General features: G+C 27.5%; 3 protein-coding genes across 5 annotated transcripts; 1 reads left to right on the top strand and 2 right to left on the bottom strand.

Moving 5' to 3' along the window:
• The first annotated feature begins 731 nt into the window (after nt 1–731).
• On the top strand, nt 732–5,634 carry Acadvl (Acyl-CoA dehydrogenase very long chain). The gene is made up of 7 exons (XM_035087733.1): nt 732–1,215; nt 1,326–1,521; nt 1,616–1,834; nt 2,891–3,583; nt 3,691–4,047; nt 4,195–4,407; nt 4,491–5,634. Exons 1-7 carry the CDS (start codon nt 1,142–1,144, stop codon nt 4,626–4,628), a joined length of 1,890 nt encoding a protein of 629 aa, XP_034943624.1. The 5' UTR covers nt 732–1,141; the 3' UTR covers nt 4,629–5,634.
• Nucleotides 5,635–7,480: 1,846 nt separating this feature from the next.
• On the bottom strand, nt 7,481–11,302 carry LOC118069611 (leucine carboxyl methyltransferase 1). The gene is made up of 4 exons (XM_035087835.1): nt 10,950–11,302; nt 10,067–10,250; nt 9,628–9,979; nt 7,481–8,137 (listed from the first exon to the last, which is right to left on the bottom strand). Exons 1-4 carry the CDS (start codon nt 11,157–11,159, stop codon nt 7,933–7,935), a joined length of 951 nt encoding a protein of 316 aa, XP_034943726.1. The 5' UTR covers nt 11,160–11,302; the 3' UTR covers nt 7,481–7,932.
• A 950-nt stretch (nt 11,303–12,252) lies between these two features.
• On the bottom strand, nt 12,253–23,254 carry Gyg (Glycogenin). 3 transcript variants are annotated; one of them, XM_035087732.1, is made up of 9 exons: nt 23,139–23,254; nt 19,434–19,569; nt 18,643–18,817; nt 18,278–18,567; nt 17,924–18,104; nt 16,293–17,156; nt 15,885–16,085; nt 15,707–15,818; nt 12,256–14,473 (listed from the first exon to the last, which is right to left on the bottom strand). In XM_035087732.1, the coding sequence occupies exons 1-9, from the start codon at nt 23,143–23,145 to the stop codon at nt 12,927–12,929; spliced, it is 3,513 nt and encodes a 1,170-aa protein (XP_034943623.1). In that variant the 5' UTR covers nt 23,146–23,254; the 3' UTR covers nt 12,256–12,926. The 3 variants fall into 3 exon arrangements, with proteins under 3 accessions (XP_034943620.1, XP_034943623.1, XP_034943621.1); XM_035087730.1 differs by lacking the exon at nt 16,293–17,156 and having other exon boundaries at nt 12,815–14,473; XM_035087729.1 differs by lacking the exons at nt 17,924–18,104; nt 18,278–18,567; nt 18,643–18,817; nt 19,434–19,569; nt 23,139–23,254 and adding an exon at nt 17,711–17,876 and having other exon boundaries at nt 12,253–14,473.
• Between the last annotated feature and the right edge of the window lie 31 nt (nt 23,255–23,285).

Below are 23,285 nucleotides of genomic sequence, written 5' to 3'. Positions count from 1 at the left end.
GATGATGTGAAAATTGTATCGATGACGCAATCCTTATTCCAAATGTTCTTGTTCAGCTCACATTGAAATTGAAGTAAATTAAAGATAAATTTGTTCTGAATGGAACAAATGAAATTGAAAACCTTTTATCTCTACAAATTGTCAATTCGTACTATAATTTGTTTTAATTCATTGCTTTTGAGTAATAATAAAAGTTATTCATTTTAATATTTACTATCTACAATTAATTTATTTGACCAATTTATTTCCAAAATATAATATAAATTAAATTTAAAGTAATGTACTTTTTATTTTAAATAAATACTTAATAATTTTTCATTCTATTTTATTCGAATATTAATTAATACATCATTTTTTTTATACATATTTTTCTGATTATATAACTAATGAAATTCCAATGTAATAAATTACATAAACAATATAATACAAAAAGAATTTTTTTTGTTTCGAAGAATACAAATATGTAAGTTAAGATAAAAACATATTATTTTTCAGTTTGTTTAATTATTGAGTTCTAACCTTAATTTAATTTTTATATAATTTATAAAACTCATTAATACTCTCTAATATGTTAAAATTCATCATTTGAATCAAACAAATAAATTCAAATACAAATGCACTCATGCGCATGCGCATAATGAAGTGATGGCGGTGAAGGAAACGGACAGTCAAATTGTGACTGTCGATAAAACAGAAATTAATGCTCATTTTTTGACACAAGCATTTCGCGACCTGTCATTCTATCGATGATGACGGTTGAAACCCAGATTTGTTACAAATTTTTTGATAAACTTTTATAATTGTTGTTTATTTTCATAGCAAAGATTTTTTTATAACCTATTTGAAAATGAAATGATTGTTTGATTCACTGTTGATAATATTACTACCGAAATCTTTAAAACTCCGATCATCTAACAAAATAAAAACAGTACAGTTTGTTATGCAGCATCTACGTCATTATTTTTTTTTGGACTCGAGAGTCCAAAGTTCATAGTTTGTATATTGGTAAAAGTTAGTTAAAGTCTAGTAAACGTCAAGCTGTTGCATTTGATTGAATACTGAGCTGTTGGAGATAATTTCAATACGACCCTTGTAGTTCCAAAGTCATTCAATATTTGTTACTACTAAGAATCTCTACAAAATGATGTCAAGTGTATCAAGAATAATTACACAAACTCCAAAACATTTTAATAAATTTATTAATCTTAATACAAGGTAATGTATTTTTGTTAATTGCATGACCTTATTTTTACAAACTATTCTATTTTATAAATATATTTTTAACTAACAAAAATAGTAATCAAGAACATTTTTGACCTTGATAGATGTTTGGCAACTCAAGCAGCAGTAAGAGTAGAAACCCAAGATGCGAAGGATAAAAAAGAGACACAATCCTTTACAATGAATATGTTTCGAGGTCAAGTACAAGTAAATCAAGTATTTCCATTTCCAAAACCGTTAACCCAAGATCAAATGACTGTTCTACAAGCATCTATAGATCCAATAGAAAAATTCTTAACTGTAAGATATTTATAATCAATATAATCACTGTAGGATTGAAGTAAAGTAAGTTTGATAAAATTGATTTTAAATATATTATTTATTATTAATGAAGGAAGTCAATAATCCTATGAAAAATGATGAAACTTCTGAAGTTGATGAAAAAACAATGAAAGGATTGTGGGATCTTGGAGTATTTTCTTTACAAGTACCCGAACAATACGGTGGATTTGGATTGAATAATACTCAATATGCAAGACTGGTAGAGATTCTTGGTAGCCATGACCTAGGAGTTGGAATATTGTTAGGAGCTCACCAAAGTATTGGTTTTAAGGTAAAGAATAATTAAATAATTCTTGAATTCGTTTCAAAATGAATACATTGTCATTAAATTTTTAATTTAATACGAAGTTTATTCTAATCACTTACCTAATTATTTTTATTACTGTTAATAAACACAGCACAACAATTGTCATTAGTTATGAGTCATAATGAAAACAAAATATTCCAATTACAAGAAGAGATTTTGTTCCTAAAAATTTATTTTTTATTTGAAACTGATTTTTCTATTTTATTTCTAATTGTCAATTAAGAGGTTGAATTTAACGTTCATTGTGATTTGATAATTATGTTATAAATATTAATTTGGTATTTTAAACAAATCATTCATATTCCATTCTTTTGGTATTTATATCCGATAAAATTGAATCATCAACTTCTGTTTTCTATTTTGATCATGAATTAACATATAAACTCAATGAAACTCTTGACGGATAATAAATTAATTGCAAATTGTATGATAATAAAATCGATCTTATTATTAAAATTTATTCTTTTATATTGGTTAAAAAGCCTATACATCATTCTCATGGCTTTTAAAAAATTTATATTGTATCATATTTCACAAAGCATCCAACTATATCTAATAACAATTTTTCACAAATTATGTTTTCAATTCTTAAAAGAAATTTTTGTTTGTTTATATTTCGTTACTTTATACATTTATTTGAATTCCTAGGTCTAGCTTTGGATATGTAATTGTTAAAAAAGGTATAAAAATTTGAGAGTAAAGATTGTTTATTTATGCTGAATCATGTTAACCAAGTAGGGTAGTAATTTATTTATTACTCACTTGACATAATAAAAATTAAAATGAAGCAAGAAAATGTTTTCTCAAATAGCTTGTGAATTCTAAAATTCTAATTAATACAATATCACTTAACTTAAAAGGTTTTGTTTACTTAATAAAAACATGTTAGACTATCATTTTAATTATATTATACACATGGGAAAACAAAATAGATTTTATGGAGAAAAGACTCTAGTACTTAAAATCAATCAATTTTACTGCTAGGGCAGAATAATTAAATTACATTATTTTTATTTCTAGGGTATTTTACTTTACGGTACTCCAGAGCAAAAAGAAAAATATTTACCTCGTGTTTCTAATGGAGAATACGCAGCATTCGCTTTAACTGAACCCAGTTGTGGATCAGATGCAGGAGCAGTAAAATGTCGAGCAATAAAATCAGCAGATGGATCTCATTATGTCTTGAATGGCAGCAAAATTTGGATTTCAAATGGTGGAATTGCTGAAATTATGACAGTTTTCGCCAAAGTGCCAATGAAAGATCCAAAAACAGGTGAAGTTAAAGAAAAAGTAACTTGTTTTATTGTCGAAAGAGGATTTGGTGGTGTCACTAATGGACCTCCTGAGCAAAAAATGGGTATTAAATGCAGCAATACAGCAGAAGTTTTCTTTGAAGATGTTAAAATTCCAGCTGAAAATGTTCTTGGTGGTGAAGGAGAAGGATTTAAAGTTGCTATGAATATTTTAAATAATGGTAGATTCGGAATGGCTGCGGCAATGTCTGGCACAATGCAGGCATGTTTGAAAAAAGCTGTAGAACATGCGAATCAACGTCAGCAGTTTGGAAAATTAATCAAAGAATACGGTGCAATCCAGGAGAAATTGGCACGCATGGCTTTGCTGCAGTATGTTACACAATCTTTAACCTACATGGTATCGGGAAATATGGATTTGGGTAGTCAAGACTATCACCTAGAAGCTGCTATATCTAAAGTTTGTAGTTAATAATTACGAATAAAATCAAAATTACTTTTAGATTAAATTTTTTATCGAATTAAATGTGTTATTTTAAACTATTTTAATTTAAATTTTTTATTCAGGTTTTTGGATCAGAAGCAGCATGGTGGACTTGTGACGAAGCAATTCAAACTCTTGGAGGAATGGGTTTCATGAAACATGCTGGATTAGAAAAAGTCTTAAGAGATTTAAGAATCTTTCGAATTTTTGAAGGAACCAATGACATTCTTCGGTTATTCATTGCTTTGACTGGAATACAATATGCTGGAAGTCATTTGAAAGAACTACAGAAAGCTTTCAAAAATCCTACTGCTAACTTGGGATTAATTTTTGGTGAAGCTGCTAAACGAGCTACCAAAGCAGTTGGCTTGGGACCGACTCCTACTTTTTCACATATGGTTCATCCAAGTTTACGGGAAAGTGCTGAATTGACTGGAAAAGTAAGCTCTTTTATATCTCAAAAGATTGTAATTAACTTTAATTGAAGTTGAAGTTAAAAAAGTAATCGATAAATTGTTTTAAAGCTCAAATGTAAGATCTTTGTACTTTGACTTCTTTTAATGTAACGTTTATTGATTGTTTTTTAGAGTATTGAAGCCTTTGGACAAACCATTGAAGGAATTTTAATAAAGTACGGCAAAGGAATTGTCGATGAGCAATTTATTTTAAACAGATTAGCACAAGCAGCAATTGATACGTATACATCAGTGGTGGTTTTAAGCAGAGCAACTAAATCAGCTAGTGAAAAGGTTCCTAGTGCAGATCATGAATTATTGATGGCTAAAACATGGTGTACAGAGGTAAACTCTATTCAATTTTTGTTTATAAAATTTAAATAATTCATAATAATAAAATAATGAATAATTCAATAAATATTTTTTAGGCTGCAAGTAGAACAGCATATAATTTGAAAGTGGTAAAAACAGATAAATATCTAAATACTTTCAATAATTTAAAACAAATTTCATATAATGTTTGTGATGCTGGCGGTAGAGTACAAAATTCTCCACTTGGATTTTAATTAGATAACGTTGCTTTAAGGAATTAAGAGTAAAACAATGTGTATACGAGAATAGTTTAATGGTGCCTTCGAAAATATTTATTTTTGATATATTTAATGAAGACAAACGAATTAGAGAAAATCTTTTATGAACTAAGTTCACTGAAGTTTGAAAATGGAATATTTTAAAATAATTATAAAGAAAAAGAAACCACAGAAGAAATTATTTTATTAATTTCATTTAAATAATTCATTTGATTGACGCAATAAATGAATTTGAAAAATAGTAGTTTTACCTGTGGCATTTTTCTAATGAATATTCAACGGAAAATTACAAAAAAAAATTACTTAGCAAATGAAATGTTTCATATATGTAGTAGATATGTCAAAGCAATGAAAGTGGAAGTGAAAAAACCTAAACTATGTATTCTTAAAAAAGCTCTTCCAAATTTAAAGAACTTCTATTAAGAATTTTCTGAAAAGTTATTTGGGTTACGAGACAGTCGTCTAGTCTTGAGCAGACACAGAATAACAACAACAGATTAAGGTAATAAATGAGTCTTAATGTCAACAAAGATAAGCAGCTACTCTTTTTCAACTTTAATAAACGTACACATAAATCTTGCAAACAAAACGATAAAAAGTTTTATTAAAATGTTTTCTCATATTATTTAAATGTCTGTACGTGCAACAAAAATTGTATTTTCTTTTTTTTTAAAACAAAATATGTATCATAGAATTGAAACATAGTAAATTATTATAATTATTCAGTTATTTGTAGCTGCTACTATTCATGTGTAAACATTGAAATCATGAATTTCCTATTAAACTTATTCAAACAAATATGAAATATTAAAACATAGATCCTTATGTAATTATTGACGTACGAATTTAATCATAGTTGTTGATTAATTAATTGTTGTTCTTATACGAGTACCCATGGAGTTCATAAAAGAAGTTATTAAAAGTTTCTCTTACTCTATAACTGAGATAAAAATCAATGCAATTTTTGTAAATAAAAAATTTTTTATCTATTAATAATTATACCTATTATTGTAGATATTATATAAATAAATAAATTCAATTGTAATTATTTGAATTAAATAGTTTTTATTCTTTCACATAATAAAATCATATTCAAAAAACGAAACTATACAATAATATTAATAAGAGATGTAATTATTCTAATAAACATTCTCCTATCCGATGATCTCAATAAATATAATGCTATGAATTATAACTAACTCACTGTAAATAAGTCATTCTCAATTTAATTAACTTGTAAATAATAATTTTTTTTCCATTTTAACTTAATTTATTCAAATATATTGTTGCTGTCTTTCTCTGAATATTTATCCCCCTTAAGAATTTATATTAACTTTCACGATTTTAAATTTCCTAATCTTAAGGAATATCAATTATGACGTTAATTGTCTAATTTTTATATTGACATGGAAGCACATGAAATTTCTAAATTTGACAAAAACAAAAATTTATGATTTGACAGAAAAAATTTTGAAAATCAAATAAATAAAAATGTGTTAATATTTAATTGTTTTCATGTTATGAAGCATTTATGCCGTCTGTTGATTTTTACGAAAATAAGTGATATAATTAATGGTATCGTCAGACAGCAAGATGTAAAAGTTCTTTGGCATTAATAAAAATATACATGTGCATATTCGTTGAAACAGATTTTGGCTGGATAATTTTTTGAGCGATTGCGCTGTTTTGTTAATCATAATTTTCTAAACAATAGAATACATAACTATAATAACTTGAATTATTTTTTTTTTTTACACTGATTACAATTAAGTTGCGCATATTATAAATCAATATGTGAAAATATAATTTTTAACTACATTAAGATAGTGACATGTAATGAGTACATGAATTTTGAGATACTGTGATTATACTTTATGTTAATTTCTTTGAGAAAAATATATTTTTTTACTTGTTACTCCAGGTATTTTATTATATTTTTAACAAGAAAAATACACATCTTTATTTTACGTTTTTTTTTAAATTGTATATTTTTTAGCTTCTTGAATCTAAAGTACTTTTTAAATAATTTATTTAATTAATTTTTGTTTTATACAGTGATTTTAATATTAGTTATTTTAATAACAGACTAGGATAAAAAGCAATTTGTCAACGTTTAAACATTCGAAACATGTATATTACGACATTATGATAGCTTTAAGCATAATCATATACGTAGAAGTATGGTGAGTTTAAGTGACAAAAAACATTTAATTACACTTTATGTTTATTTGAATTTCATTTGCATCAAAATTAATTCAAAACCCTGATTATCCTTAAGAATGTCTATGCAAAACTGTTTTATGATTTTATTGACTTTGATTCTTTTTACGATTTATTCAAAAGAAAAATTATATTTACCGTTTAAAAATGTAATAATAATTATCATGAAAAATAATTTCTTGAGATTCATTATTCGCGATTAAGTATTTTTTTTTATTGAATAATCAGTTATTAAAAAATGTGATTATTATTTAAAAAGCCTAGTTCAATAAAAATATCAATAAAATTTTAAGATTTTTAATGTGTTAATAACATTTTTTTTCCTTTAATAATTAAATAGTTAACATTACTTAATATAATAACACAACCTTTCTAATTATCAATTTTTTTTTAATATTAATTTTTTTATAATCTTTATTAAGTGCAAAGATTTTTAATCTTTTTTTTTCTACATGAAAAATAGTTATCGAATTTAAAAAACGTAAGAATTACCTTTGTTGTAGCTATTATATAAATTATGGTCTATTGTATAAATGGCAGTTTAATTATAAATTAGATAAAAATAAGTTTAAATTGAGAATTTTTTTTATATTAACCATTGTTGTTTTCAAGTAAAACTATTATTAGTAATAGTAGATTTTTTAAGCTAAAAATAATAATAATTATAAAATTTTATAAATTGTAATATTATATGAATTCTTCAAATATCTATTCATCACAGAAAAAAATGGAGAGGTATAAGAAGTATAAAGAATCATTTAACTTTATATAGAAACTAAGTAATTTCTTGTTACTTCACGTGCTAAAATTGTTGTAGCAATGGGGTTTCATTTGGTTGATTATCCAATCAAAATATTTCATATATTATATTTTTAACTATGAGCTCAATATCAGTCTAAATAATTGAATTTCCACGAGGACAGAACCCACTGTTATCACAATTCGAGCGCAAAACGAAAGAATACTTTTACCAACCTGCTTTTAGCCAATTATCATCACTTTATCGACATTTATCATTACCTGGAGTAACCATGGATACTTTTCAGACATTTGTAATTCTTTAGCCTTGCGCTATTGATAAATTTTTAAACATCGTTCCATTCCAAGCAATAGCAATACAATAATGTTGTAGTAATTGTATTAATAATTCCCTTTCATCCAGCATTTCAATTCGTTCAATCCTCATCCTTTCAGATTCCGGCAATGAATCGTACACTTCAACCATTGTCCAAGCGTTTGAGCCTTCCCAGCCATTTGATGTGAAACTGAAAAAAAAAAACATAATTATAACAATCTGTGAATTTAAGTAGAGTTTTTTTCATAATTCTTTTCTTTTATATTAATTCTACTGCATTCAACTGATTTTTAAGTAATAAATCCTCATTAATTTTTTTTAATTGTGCTAATTTGAACAAATTGTAAGATGTGATTATGAACAATGGTATTATATCGAATTCAATAATGTTAAAAAAAAAATTACCAGAAAAATAATTAAATTTTTTTTTTTTAACTTAACAAATAGAATTGATTATTTAACTTCCAACATTCTGATGATTTTATCTGTTGAATGTTTAAAATAATTTGTACCATAAGGTCATTAATTACAGCTAAAGTAATTTTTCATTACTCAAGACAGTGTTTATATTTTAACCTTGGGTTTTACTCAATGATCAAAACTCCTTCAACTGTTCAATTCTTCTGACTAATATGTTTCTTCATTCACGATTTTAACACGGACTTTCCACTATGCTGTAAAATAGTGAATTTCATTTTCAGAGAGTAGTTTTAATAAATTAAATTACAATATGTTATCAAAATTGAGTTAAAAGGTAACTGAAATTCACGTCTATATATAGATTAAAATTACATCATGTCATCCATGTCACTTAAGAATATTATTACTCACTCAGATCAACACTTATGACTTCAAGATTGCCATTACAAAATCAGCTTGAATTTCCCGTTAATTTAATTGAAATCTTACAACTTTATACAAGTCAACTTCCAAGTAATTTCATTTAGATCAATCATTATTTTAATATAATCATAAATGTTAACTTTTATGTGATTCTAAAAATATTTCAGAAAAATTATATAATATCTAAAATTGATAAGTTCAAGTTTATTCCTAAATGCCAATTGTGCTCGGAAAAGAACATTTCCCTAAAGAGTTAATAATGATTTTTTCATAAGCACCATCTTGAGATGTTCTTATTGAAAGTCAAGAAAAAGAGAGATAATTATATTATTACATTACTTCATAGAATTCAATATGAATGCTAATTTTTTTTTCAATAAGTTATGCTGATTTATTGTATGTATATATATACTAGATAGGATAAAAGTATTTTATTATATTTAAAGAAAGTTTTTTTAGTAAAATTAAGCATTTATTTAGATTCAAAGTTTAAACTTTTATGCATAACTCATATTTCTAATGGAGTTATTAAACATTAAATCGAAATTATAAACTTTTTCAGTTAATTTCAAATTAAATATGTTTTATATTTTTAAAGATGACTAAAAAATTTAAAAAAAAAAACAACAATACGTCGTGAATGTTTAATTAGAAATAACATTAGTAACTCAATCTATTTTAGGTTGGTATAATGCCACAAAAAATGTCAATGACGAATATTGTTAATAGTGATTTGTGAAACTGAAAATGAAATTTATGATTACAAAAGAATCTTGTTTAAAACATTAATGATCAATGTTTTAATTAAAGAGAAATAATTAAATGAAATTATCTTACCGTCTTTGTTGAGTTTCTAAAGATTCACAGTCTTCAACACCAGCTAATAAACAGCCTCGACAACGTAAATTAGACAGCATAACTTGTCCAAATTTATCTCTCATATTCACTTGCTCATAGTTTACAAAAATACTATTTGAAAATTTTTGAGCGAGCCATTTAACAAGAACAGACGCCGCATTATTATCAATGTAAACGAGGACACACTCAGCCAAAAATAACGTAGGAATATTGAAGTCAACTTCAGCTTGAGTTAATTTATTTGATAGTTCTGATATGTGTCTTAAATCCGTTCCAATTAAATGGTAATTAGCTGCGTGAAGATCAGTAGTTGAAAATCTAATTTCTCCATCTGGAATTCAAATCAAGATTATGATAAAAGGAGCCAACAATCTTCCTTAATTAACTACAATTTAAAGTAATTAAACACATGACGTACCTTCTGTATTAAGGCTGTCTATCATTTGTTTGTGCTTTTTTATATGGTAACATTTTTTTGCTGTTACACTAGGAAAATCCAACTCTATAAAATTTTGTGGGCACATTCCAGCATCCTTTAGCCGCCAATAAAGTGTATCAAATCCTGCACCCAAGTTTATGATTTGACCTTTTCCACCAGATATCTAAATAAATCAAAATTAAAATATCAAATGTTTTTTTTATTATTCATTTTTATCAGTTAATGAAATGAGAATAAAACTAATACATATTTTTATTGGAATATTGATGAATAAAAAAGGATAAAAAATGAAAGAGAGAAAAAGTAAAAATACAATACGAGAAGTTGAACTAAATCTACTTTTTATCACGTATTTCATAAGAACATTTTTATTTAAAAATTTTAATATCAAGTAAAAAAGAATTGCAACATCAAATAAATATCATGAAAGAGCTGAGGGTGAACTTAAAGAATACTTCATTCAAAAGAAAAAATTTAAAATTTAGTGAATATATTAACTGAGTATAAAACAAAAAAATTGATTACTGCAGTTAATAATTTATTAACAGGTGTGAAATACTATGAGGAAGTTGAAACATTATTACTCCTAATAGAAGATATCTGGACATTGATTTTGCATTGACCTATATCTTGTATTCGTAATAAAAGCCACGATCCAGATGGAAAATTAGGCCAGGGCCTCGTTAAGGTCAAGGTTTCCATCTCTATTTGATCACATCCCTCTTTCACCTAACTCCTCGACCCCTCTAACGCTACTTCATCAGCTGTCTGTTTTCGGCGGACTAACTTAGAGGTTAGAATTCATCTTTTCGCGAACACTCTCATCTCAATAAAACGTTAATTATTTAAAATAAATACTTACTTTGAGGAATTTATTTATAAAATTTTCAATGCCTTTAACTCTTGCGTAATATCCACGATTTATTTCCGGAGGTTTTCGGGCTGTTTGTCTGACAAAAAAGTTTATGTAAGGATCACTCCAGTATCCAAGTTGAACCGCGTGTCTTTTACATTCACTTGCGTCATCATTTGTTGCTTGAGTAGCTTCATCATCTGCCATGTCTTTAATCATTTCACTGTTTGATTGAGACTTTTATTTATATTAATTTAATCATTTTTTCATCACCACTACGTTAAGATATGTGAGCTCTAGCGCTTGCTACTGCTCAGCTGTTGTCAGTTACTGCGACTCACTGGAGTAGCCATACTGGTGGCTCTTCACTCTTCAGGGTCGTACCCACGAGACATCACGTGCCCTTGGCTCTTTGCAATTGCGCCATGAATTCTATTTTGTTCTTATTTGATTTTTTTTTGTGCATATTATTTAAATAACAACTTTAGATGTTTTTTTTTTGGTGAATACGAATATTGGTAGAAATGTTTTAATTAATCATATTGATTATATTGATATTCTGTGCTTTTTTTACAACAATAGAATTTAGAATGTGTTGGACTAAATTTAAATTACGAATTGGCAGATTAATTGTTGAAATAATATATAAACAAGTTGATTTTTTTTGTTTAAATAAAATTATTCAGATGAAAAAAGGTAACAATATTTTTAGGTTAAAAAAATATAATATTGTTTTTACTTCGAAAAATTTGCTTTTAATTTATGATTTTTTTTAATAATCTCAGAAATATGTATTTATTGATGAATCCAAGTCATGACATTTTTTTTTTGTTTTTGTTAATAGTTACACACTTTAGCGGCAATGAAATATATTTAAATTTGTACAACGACGCAAATGGTAATTAGACTAATGAAAACAAAATATTTAATTTGAAAACAAACGTGATGATTAAAGGTAAGAATAAAAAATTATATTTTTCTAACATGTAATGCTCTTTTTATTCTAATTATATATTTTCAACCTTATAAAATTTTTATCGTTATAAATATAAACATAAATAAAACTTGTTGATTTTAATCTCTTCTTACGTGATACAATTTGAACAAATATTAAAAATGTATACGATAATTTAATTTGTTTATAATTCACAATAGCAAATAGTAATTTAATTTAACATGATTAATTTCGTATTGTTTTTAAAAATACTAAAATATATGATTGATGGACAACAATGAGATTATAATTATTATTGATCAACATGAGTCATAAACAAATTGTATAAATTAAAAGAGCTTTGTGAAAGTTCTTTATATAAATCAATAAAACATCAGACAGTGCATGAATAAAAGTAAAATTAAGTTCTGTTATGCTTTTATAAATTGAAATATTAAAATTAATGATATAACTAGTGATCTTAAGAGTCTAGAAAACACTTTTTATTAGTTCAGTCTGGATTTAGAATAAAAATTAGTTATATTTATAAAGAAAATACAAAAACAAAACAGCGACTAGGCAAAAGCTCTCCAAAAAATCTTACCGACACTGCAGATCTTAACATACTAAATGTTTACCATTTCTCAAATAATTTCTTTAATGCTTAAATATTGCACAGAATATTTAAAATATTCATAAATAGTTTTCATGATTGCCGTGAAAAAAGTGAACGTAATAAAATGATGATACAAATTAATTTAAGTATTAAACCCTTTGAATACATAAAGATTTGCAATGTAGGATTGGTATTTTTGTTATTATTTATATCATATGAAATGCAAAAACAATGATAACATGAAAAAAATTGAAGTAAGATATCGAAAATTTATTAGATTCTTTTCATCTTTCAATAAAATTTCTCTAAAAATTTTATAATACATAGTATAATTTAGAAATAAGTAAAAAAATATTTAAATTAATAATTCTTAATTACGTTAAATCTTACTTCAATTTATTTAAACACTTGAATAACATCAATAATGTAGAGTCAATTATGACTCTGATTCAGATTTCTTTGACGTTTTGGTAGTAGTGGATTTAACTTTTCTCTTCGGTGGTACTGGCGTGTCTGAAGTAGTTGGTGGTGGAGTATCAGGAACAGATGCATCAGCTTCCAAGGTTTGACTTGGTAGTTTAGTTGTTTTTTTCACAGTTTTAACAACTTTTTTTGGTTTCTCTCCAGTAACACTACTTTCAGCCTCTTCTTCTCCATCTTTAGGCTTCTTCATCACTTTTTTAACAACTTTTTTGGCACCTTTTTTACCTTCTTCTCCTTCACTTTTCTCTGGCTTATCTTCTGATCCTTTTTTAGTCACCTTCTTAGTCACTTTCTTCACCGGTTTCGGTTCTTCTGTCAAACTTGCTCCAGCTTCTATTGGAGGACTAGTAGGTGGCGTTGCTTCAGTTACAATTGGGGTTCCCGGGATTTTAAGTTCTTTACTTCGTGTTGGTTTTGCAGGGTCTTGTGGTTTTCGTGGACATGCAGGCTCAGTTTTTTCTGAAGCAGTAGGCACATTTGGTTTCGTTTCTTCAGCTGGTTGTTCTGTTACTTTTATAGCTGAATCGTCAGGTTTTGATGCTTCTGAAGTTGAAGACTCATCTGATTTTATTTCTTTCAATTGAACTTTAGGTGATTCTTTATTCGTTAATTTATTTGATTCTTGAAGCACTGGTTCAGGTACTTTTGTTGGTCCAATATCTGTTGTACTTGCCACACTTGATTGTTTTCGACAAACTTTAGGAACATCAGGTACATCATCAACTTTTGTTTCTTTTTTAGTCTCTTGTCTAGTGGTCGGAGTATCTTGGAGTGATGGTGCTGATCTGGACTCACTTACAGGCGATGTTGATGTAACAATTGATTCTGATGGAACTTGTGCACGTAAAGGTTCTTTTTTCATAGCAAAATTAGGATCAATATCTAAGGCTGATCCATTAGGTTGTGGTGGTGGAACTGCAATTGATTGAGATAACATAGCTAGTGGTTCAAGAGGAGTTTGAACAACAGCAGAAATAGTTTCTTGAACTGATGCTGAAGTCGAAGAAATAGCTTCTTCTCTTACTGGTTTCACATCTTCTGATACAGATTCTTTAATATCTGCCTCTAAAACTGATTCTGCTACTTGAATAGGAACTGGACTTTCAATAGTTGATTCTTCAACAGGAGTTTTTGGTTTAGACATCGGACAACTCAAAGGAGTAACACTTGCTGATTTATTTTCTTCTTCTTTTGATTTTTCTCTAATTTCCGCGGATTCTTTAACTTCACTCGTCATTTTCTCTCCAAATTCTTTGATACACAATTGCGGAGGAGGAGATTTAAGAGCTAGAATAGGTTCGGTTTTTCTTTCACACGTTTCTGGAGATAATGGAGAAGTTGGAGTGGAAGAAAATGCAGCTTCTTGAATTTTTCTTTCTGGAAATTGCTTCAATTCTCCACTTGGTATTGCGCTGCTTACAGAAACTACGTCACTAATGTTTTTATCGGTTTGTTTTGAATGAGAATCCGTTATGGCATCTTGTAGTTTGGCTTCTATTGCTGGTGAATAGTAGAATACATAGGAATCGTTAATATGAATCATTATGGTGAATGTAATAATAAATAAATAATGATATGAATTGTGCGAAAGACGATATTTTTTATAAACTATAAAAATAATTATTTTAACAATATTTATGATTTCCTTTTAATGATAATTTATGAATGATCTTCATTATAAAAAATATTTGATGAATTTTATGCGATTATTTTTAAAAAGCAGTTAAAACTAAAATTATTGCTGTGATGAAATGATAATAACACAATTTTCCACAAGACAATATTTTTAGAAATATTATTTCAATTAACAATTTAAAAAACAATGAAGCTATGGTAGTTCAATATAGAATATAATTGATTCATGTTTGCTGAGTATTGAACAATCCCAGGTAAAAATTGCCAAAGTTTAACAATCAAGTCAAGCTCAGAAAAAACTTGCTGATCTCCAAAAAAGCATTTTTGTTCTTCATGTTAGTTTTATCTGCTGTAATATTTAAACAACAAATCATTCCTTATATTATCAATAACCAGACTAATTGGCATTGAAAAAAAATGCTGGCCCAATTTGTTTACAATCGTTTTTTTCTTTTACTTGGCCATGATTTTTAATGAATGAGATCATTGTTACATGAATGAATGAGTAAAATAGCAATCAGTTAGTGTGAAGCGTTCAAAATATTTACCCCAATAAAGCAAAACAACAAGACAAGATGTAGTTATACTATGGCGCCAACTGTTAGTTTCTCTCCTTTGTTCCTGCTCCAAACACTTAAATATAAGTAATTATTAAAAATATTGGTTTTCAATCAATCAAATATCATGAAACTTTTCAACGAATTTAAAAAAAAAAATTCGAAGGAAGTTTTAAATAATATTTTAATTAAAAAACTAACCAAATGAGATTTAAAAAAAAACTTTTCAATTCAAACAAAAATCATTTTTAAAGCTGATGTAGTTAATTCATTATAGCAAGCATTCCAATGAGGCAGAAAATGTTTTCCACAATAATAATTGAAACACTTAGTATTTTTTTATTTTTTATTTTTATTCAATAACTTTTATTATGTTATATCTTAATATATTTGTACCTTCAATCGCACTATTTGTATCGATTACAAAATATTTCGTGTAAATTTTCAAAAAAAGCTTCGATAAATATTCAATATAAAATATAACTTTTTTTTTCATTTATAGTAAGATAAATAATTTGTTTAACAGAGAATAATCACATACCTGATTTATCTTCAGTTGTCGTATCACTTGAATCAGGTACAGCCTTTAAAGGTACCTTTGGAACATCTGATGATGGTACCTTTTCTTCTTCTGATTCAGGCAATGCCTTTTCCTTGAGAACAAATTTATTTTAATGCTATTAATTAAAATCAACAACAATTATTTTCATCTATCTTACTTTTAATTGAGGTTTCTCTTCAGGAGTAGTTGACAACGTGGTACAGATTTTCTTCCAAATATTATCGAAGCTATCTCGACCCATGTAATCGATCTGTCCTTGTTCCCAACTTTGCTTCCTAACATGATCCTCGTAGATCATTTGCTCTGGTGATCTTGGCTCTCCAAGAATAAGTTTGGATAATGCACCAGCAATTCCAGCCTATTGAAGCAAAAGAAATCATTTATTACTAGCCCATCTTTAATCATTGAAATTCAAATTTATATTCTTCACCATTTTAGTGAATATTAATAACATCATTATTACCAGCAAAGAATTACTTCTTTTTTTGAAGCTAAAAATTATTTATTAATACTAAAGCAATATAAAAAACAAATAATTCAATGCATTTACACAATCAATACTTACAGAATCAATCTCGTCCATACTATTCATTTGTGATTGACTTGCAATACTTTGGAGGTCTGTGCAGGAGTTGGGATGGGAATCACTGTCTAGTACTAATTCATTACATTCTATCACCTTTTCAACATGGTTTAGACTTTCTGGGTTTTGTGTTATCACTTCTGTTAAATTATTCAACTTTAACTGTTCTCGTTCTAGGGGTTCTATTTGTAACATGTTACAATTATTATCATTTTGATTGGAATAATTTTGTTCGTTCCTAAAATTTACATAATTTGACTGATGTATTGGTGATTTATGATCATAATAAGCTTCAATATTATTTGTATTTTCATTATTACAATCGTTATCCTGCAATTGTCTATTTCCTACGTTTAAGAAAAAATTTTCAGACACATGGTCAGTAAATGTTTTATTGATCTGTTCACTTTTCTTATCATCAAAGTTATCTTCATGATTAAAATTGAAATGATTATTATTGTTAGTAATTAAATTACTGATCTTTCCATGAAAGTTCTCATTTTTGAAGTCATTGATGATATTATTTAGCGAATTATCATTTTCTATCAAACAATATTGTATTTGATAATTTTGAGGTGGAAAGGGACAATTGTTATCATCATGATTATGACTATTGATATTATCATGATTTATTTCATTTGGGTGATTGTTTTCATTATGATTCGAATGCTCTACATAATTTTCCCAAGGATCTTTAAATTCTGAAAAATTTGGAAGAACATCAACTTCGTCAAATGTTTCGTCTGTCGATGTATGACATACATGATTCGATGTATGAGGAAACGATGGATTTGAAGATTCAGGAGGGAAAAAATTGTTCTCACATGGTGCCAAAATCCTGCTAACCTATGAGGAGCATCATCATGCCAAAACAGAAAAAAAAATGCATACTATATTTTGTTAGTAATTTTAGATGACACAGGTTTACAGTATTCTAATGTTTGCAAAAAAAAATACAAGAAAGCATTGCAGTTTTTGTTAAGAAAAAAAAAGCTGAGACATTATGTGTAATTTTTTACAAACGTTACTTTTGTAAACCTATGTAATTAATTGTTTTAGTTCACTACTTAATAATTAATTAATAATTCTTTCAAGTTTGAATTTAGAAATACAAAATTATAATATTATTTATTAGCTAATTTTGTAGAAGTAAAAATAAAAAATGAATAATTTAGATAAAATGCTTCTATAAAAATCTATTTAGTGGTATAAACATATTTTTAAAACATAATGTTTTTGCCAATTTAACATTTACTGGAATCTAAATCATACTTGTGTTGAAATTTGATATTATTTGACACATTTACGTCGTGCTTTATCAACATTCAAATTGGCTTGGTGTGAAATAATTTAATAAAAAGCTTAAAATCGTTTAATGAAAGAAATAAATTAATTCTTACCTCGCGATATTTCGTATCCACGTTGCTTAGCTTCCAGAACCAGTAAAAGGTAAGCATATTACAATAATCAGGCAAAAATCCAAATAAATATAACATATATTATTCAATAAATTTTTATGTTTAAAATTCAACGATTAATTCAAAAAAATTTTTAATATCAAATCTCACACTAAAAACAATATTACAATCACGTTGTGGTCAATAAATACGTACCATAGCTGACGATAATTGGGGATGTACGTTTTCACAAAAGATATCCCACCAATGTTGAAGGAGTGATTGAAGATGTCCTAGTTCAGATGTTGGGTGAACTTGACCTGATTGTGTGTCGAAGTATTGAAGCCATGGCTTTGAGTTACCAATGAAGTGGATGATCTTTACATCTCCTCCAAATCTATTACATTAGCATTAAATATGATGTATTATTTATTTGCTACCTTGATGAAAAAATTTCCCATTATTTTTTAAAAAATTCATTAGTTTGGTAATATTTTTTGTGAGGTAAGTTTATCATGAATTACTGTCTCAATAATTTAAAAAAAAAACTTTTTTTGATGTAATACTTACTGTTTGTAGGCTGGTAAATAAGAATAACTAGCAGTGGAACACATATTATAAATAAAAGGCAAATGTTTCGAGATATCTTTATGAGCCCAATCACTGAAGAATAGATTCAAGAGACCTTGATCACCTCCATCAAAAGATCCCCTTGCTGCAGCGAAAGATGTTAATGACGCAAATGTTTGCTGTGATGGTTTGAAGACAAAAACTCCGGAGTTAAAGCAATCCGGCCAGCCAACATCTGGTGCTGCTGAAAGCTCTTCACGATCGAAAAGCTCATCACAGTTACGAATTACCTATCAATGATAAAAACAGGTTTAGATTTATTTCATCAAAATCAATCTTATTTTTATGATTATAAATTATCTTACGAGAGTATCAGCATCCACGAAAACACATTTTTCATATTCTGTCAATCTCCAACAATGTAATTTAGTAAATGTAATTCCTAATTCTGGTCTAGCAAGCAGAGCTAGATTAGTTTCATCTTGCGAGTCGAGAACATTGACTTCTTTGACTAAATTGAACACTGATGATAATTTTTCCCTAGAAACATTTAAAAAGAATATTAAATTATTAATTATAATTAATAGCTTAGTGTACAGACAAAATATTAAAGTAAAAATTATTACGGTGTATTGTTAACACATTTAGCAAATTAGAGTTACAACAGACCGTAATAAAAATAATTAAACTTTCAAACTTCTTTTCATGTGGTGGTAAACATTTAAATGCCTTGGGTCTGAGGCACCCTAGTGTGCCAGGTATATGATGCTGACGAAGTGTATCATGAGGGTGAAAGGTTTATGAAAGAGAAGCTTTACAAACTTAAATATACATCTATATAATCGATTATCGTCAGTCTCATTCATCAAGACCATCAGCTTACTAAATGATTACCATCATCAACAAACAATCGTAAAAGTCATTGTATACAAATGCAAACTTCCAAGTTCAAAGCCATCCAAATTTAAAGCTGGCAGCAGCCTATAGGTAAATCTTGGCAAGAACTGTAATCCTAATTGACATCATGATTGGCTTTCAACTTGAACTTTAAGATTACCACCAAGTTATACAACCATAAATCAATCAACAAAACTATTTATTAATTACTGTTATTACTCTAGATAGAAAATTGATGATTTGACATTAGATTTCTTACCTCATGGGTGTAGTTACACCTGGAGTAATAAGTACTGCAATATCATGTTTGGTTTCAACACGTTTCAAAGAATGAGCCAGTACAAGAGCTCCAAGACAATATGAATCATTAGTAGCTAAAGTTACCCATGCGAAACCTGAAATGAAAATAAAAGACAAAATAATTAATAAAATTGATAATAATTATTTTTACTGATTTCTTTTCTTTAGCCTATATTACTGTATCAATTTATTAATTATCATTATTATGTGATTGATAAAAGTCTGAAAAATTTTTCACATTTATCACATCAGTTACATAATACTTATCGAATAAAAAAGTCAGAGTTTAATGGCTCTTTAATGAAACATATGATCACTAACTTATTTTTTTTCTCAGCAGCTTATTTATGTAACATGAATTTTTTCAAACGTATTTTAAGTTGTCTCGTTTTATCCAATTTGAAATTGACACGAAACATTAAATAACGGAATGATATGAATGCAGGGAGGTGCCAGAAAAAAAAAATATTAAACAGATAAATGGCAAAATGCCAAGCCTTAATATATTTAGATGTCGTAGCAACAAATGTGTGGCTTCTAAATAATGAAACATTCTTAAAATGCTGGAAATTATTTAGATAATGTGATAATTAAAAAAAATCCATTAGTTTTCTTGAAGAGCTCTTGGTAAACGGAGAAGCTAACTCATTCCTGGTTCAAGACTAGAGCTGTTTAGTCATCTTTGGTCTGTTCCTCGTGTTAGGTTGGGCCAGTTTAGCTAGCCTTGGTCCAATGTTGGACCAGGAATAGACCGGTTGTACTTTCAATTTGATAGTAAATGATATATCGCGTATAAAAATACATTGTGTTCTGGTTAGCTGGTCCCATATTTTTGGAGTAATCTGTGATTATGACAGATTAGTGGATGTCTAATGTTGTATCATCAAAACATAATCTTATATATTGATCGAAATATTTTTGTACGCAGTTGATATTCGTGCGTCATCACAACTGAATGTTTTAAATACAGTTGTTTGGAAGAGAAATATATTTCATAGATGAAATTTTGTTGGCACGATGTAAATGTTGCATCTGTATCATTTTACAAGCACGTGTAAATTATGAATTTCTTCATTTTACAATGATGCAACTTCTTCAACATCATTGAGACAAACTTTGAAGAATAAATTTTCGTGATAATATTTTGAATTCTCTAACTCAAATGTTGAATTAAGATTTGTTGGAGAAATGAATGATATTTTTATTATTTCTGGTGATAAAAATGATGTTGATTTAAACTATTCTGTAGAATGCTTGGTGGTATTTTTAGATAGTAATTATTCTTTTATCTCGTCCTGACATTTTAATTACTATCCAATGGATATCAAGTTGATGACCTTATAAAATATCACATTTAAGACGTGCTTTAATTCATAAGTAAAAATCGATTTTTACTATGTTTTCATTAATTCAAGATGGTTTTATGAAAGCCAAGATAATTTTTAATGAAGTTTTTATTGGATGAAATTATTTCTGACATCTTTAACTTGAATTCGATAGCAGATAAAATTTGTTTTGTAGTCCATTTAGATTTAGTTTAGGAGTATTGATAACGATCATTCAAGACGATAATGAGTAATAAGAATTTCTGATTATCACCTCCACTTGTTAATGAATATCAATTGCAAAGGTATTCTGTTTAGTTAGTTTTTATGTCATACTAATCATTACCAAGCACAGCAAAAACTTTAGTGGAGTAGAATCAGTTGATAGTCAATTTATGTTTTGCCTATGATTCTCTGCCTTGTGATGAAGAAAAGTAAATATTTACCACCAAGAAACATAGTTTCATGAGAAATAAACTGAGGGTTATTTTTTTTGGTTTTTTTGGCAAATCTCTCTCAGTGTTTCTCAATAATAGTATACAAAATTTTATTTGTATCTTATATTCAAATTAAAAACGTCACTTTATTGACATTTAACAATTTACTGTGTAGCTAGGAAATTTCATTGGTCTCTTTAAAAAAATTTTATATTTAGGATTGTTGACAATGCAATTTAAGATTCTTCAATTCAGTGCTGAGCCATATGTGCTATCTAGTCTAGGTATATAATATATAGACAATTATTCTGCCAAAAAGATGTATTGAATTCTTGAAAATTGATTATAATCCTATTTATGAATTTACATGTACATATGAAGTTCAATGTAAAGAATTCTTTCATAAAGTTTCATACAATCTCTCTGAGTAGCAATGAGATATGGTTACACCTAGGCTTGATCAGGTTCTCTCCTTTGATATACCATATTATTATTTAAACATTCAATTCACAACTATTTTATTGTCTTCTCTTCCAGGCTTGAATGAACTTCCTTATCAATTTAACAAGATGTAGGAATTGTTCTTGAAAAATTTGTCAATTTACAAAAATAGTGTATGATACTAGAATAGCCAAAAAATACTATTAGTTTAGTAATAACAAAAATATGATTGTTTTGCCTACTCCATTCATTCTATTGACACTAAAAATCCAGATTCACATGCAATCGTGTTTCATTGAAGAACAATACACCTAGTTGGGCTGTAGTAATAGTAAGGATAGTGGATATTAAGTTTCATACAGTTTACAAGTATAAAAAAGTAACATCTAAAACTGGCTATTCTGTACTTCAGTCTGTAGAGACCTTGATAAATTGAGATTACCGAGGTCAAATTGATTATAATTAGGATCCATAGTTGCGTATACAAACTAAATATTAATGATTAAATTTATTAATGATTGTCAATTAATTTCATCGTTGTGAATCAAAATTTTTTTTAGAGAATTAAATGAAATAATAATAATTTTACGATATGAATAGCAGAGGAAACTTGAGATAGTAACGTCGCGACACTCCGGCGTCTCCTTTAAAGGTTTATATTTACACTCGAGTCGGATCAACTCTTTCTTTTCTGCTCACTATTCTAGGATCTCATAATAGCACGGATTTGCAAGGAATTCATGCACTTTTGTTCACAAATCAACCACCAAAGGTTATTTTTTTATTTCTGTTAATTTTTTAGTACCAGTTCCTAGAAGACGATGCATGATGTAGGGTTATTGAACTTTTAGTATTTGACATAGGCATAACGAACTTCGGATTTTAATAATCCGGATTAAAATAATTCGTACACCATTGTATTATTTATTTGGAGGCTTGATTAAAAAATATGCCTCATTAAGTAGGGCTAAATATTTTTCATCTATTGAAAAAAAAAAGTGGTAGCCATGAGGAAAAAATTAATTTGATTGGTCAATCAAATAATACTAATTTATATCTAGGAGGGTTAATATTGTAAGAGATTGCTCTGTTGAGCGGGAAATGAGATAAAGAAGGAATAAATTTGAGAATCAATGGTTATAATAGAGATCTATTATTGTAACGATTCATAAAAATGTCATTATTCATTTAAATGAATCACAAAAAAAAAATTAGAAACAAAAGTAAGTTAAAGAATATTTAAAGTTTAAGAATGTCATGATTATTTTACGGATAAACTCAAAATTTTGTAAGGCAAAGCATGTTAAAAGTGACAAAGATTGAAGGTCATTTATTTCAGACCGGTTGCTGGCATGTTATATACTGTTGAGTTTATCAATAAAATTCATAGAGAAAAGTTTTATTAAATTTAATAATAATTATGTAAGTAATGAATTAATTGAAGATAATTTCAAGACTTACCACTCATTGTGGACGGTTATTATATCAATAGCTAGTTATTTTGAACGAATGATACACGACTCACTAATTAGCTTGGACGGGTTATGATAAACGTGTGTCTTCTACAGTCGTTGCTACAAGAGTGGCAACTGGGCGAAATCATTGTCC

The sequence above is a fragment of the Chelonus insularis genome, unplaced genomic scaffold, assembly GCF_013357705.1.
Source record: "Chelonus insularis isolate UGA/USDA-ARS -01 unplaced genomic scaffold, ASM1335770v1 contig_41_pilon, whole genome shotgun sequence".
NCBI lineage: Eukaryota > Metazoa > Arthropoda > Insecta > Hymenoptera > Braconidae > Chelonus > Chelonus insularis.
The sequence above is the reverse complement of the archived record's forward strand: the minus strand, read 5'-3'. Positions and strand labels throughout refer to the sequence as shown.

Coding starts and splice junctions, on each gene's coding strand:
- Acadvl (XM_035087733.1), top strand. CDS start 1,142: ATGATGTCAAGTGTATCAAGAATAATTACACAAACTCCAAAACATTTT. Junction 3,584..3,690: donor TAGAAGCTGCTATATCTAAA/GTTTGTAGTTAA, acceptor TTTTTTATTCAG/GTTTTTGGATCAGAAGCAGC. Junction 4,048..4,194: donor GTGCTGAATTGACTGGAAAA/GTAAGCTCTTTT, acceptor ATTGTTTTTTAG/AGTATTGAAGCCTTTGGACA.
- LOC118069611 (XM_035087835.1), bottom strand. CDS start 11,159: ATGATTAAAGACATGGCAGATGATGAAGCTACTCAAGCAACAAATGAT. Junction 10,251..10,949: donor TTATAAATAAATTCCTCAAA/GTAAGTATTTAT, acceptor TGATTTATTTAG/ATATCTGGTGGAAAAGGTCA. Junction 9,980..10,066: donor AGACAGCCTTAATACAGAAG/GTACGTCATGTG, acceptor TTTGAATTCCAG/ATGGAGAAATTAGATTTTCA.
- Gyg (XM_035087732.1), bottom strand. Junction 18,818..19,433: donor GGTGTAACTACACCCATGAG/GTAAGAAATCTA, acceptor AAATGTTTCTAG/GGAAAAATTATCATCAGTGT. Junction 18,105..18,277: donor TATTTACCAGCCTACAAACA/GTAAGTATTACA, acceptor CTAATGTAATAG/ATTTGGAGGAGATGTAAAGA.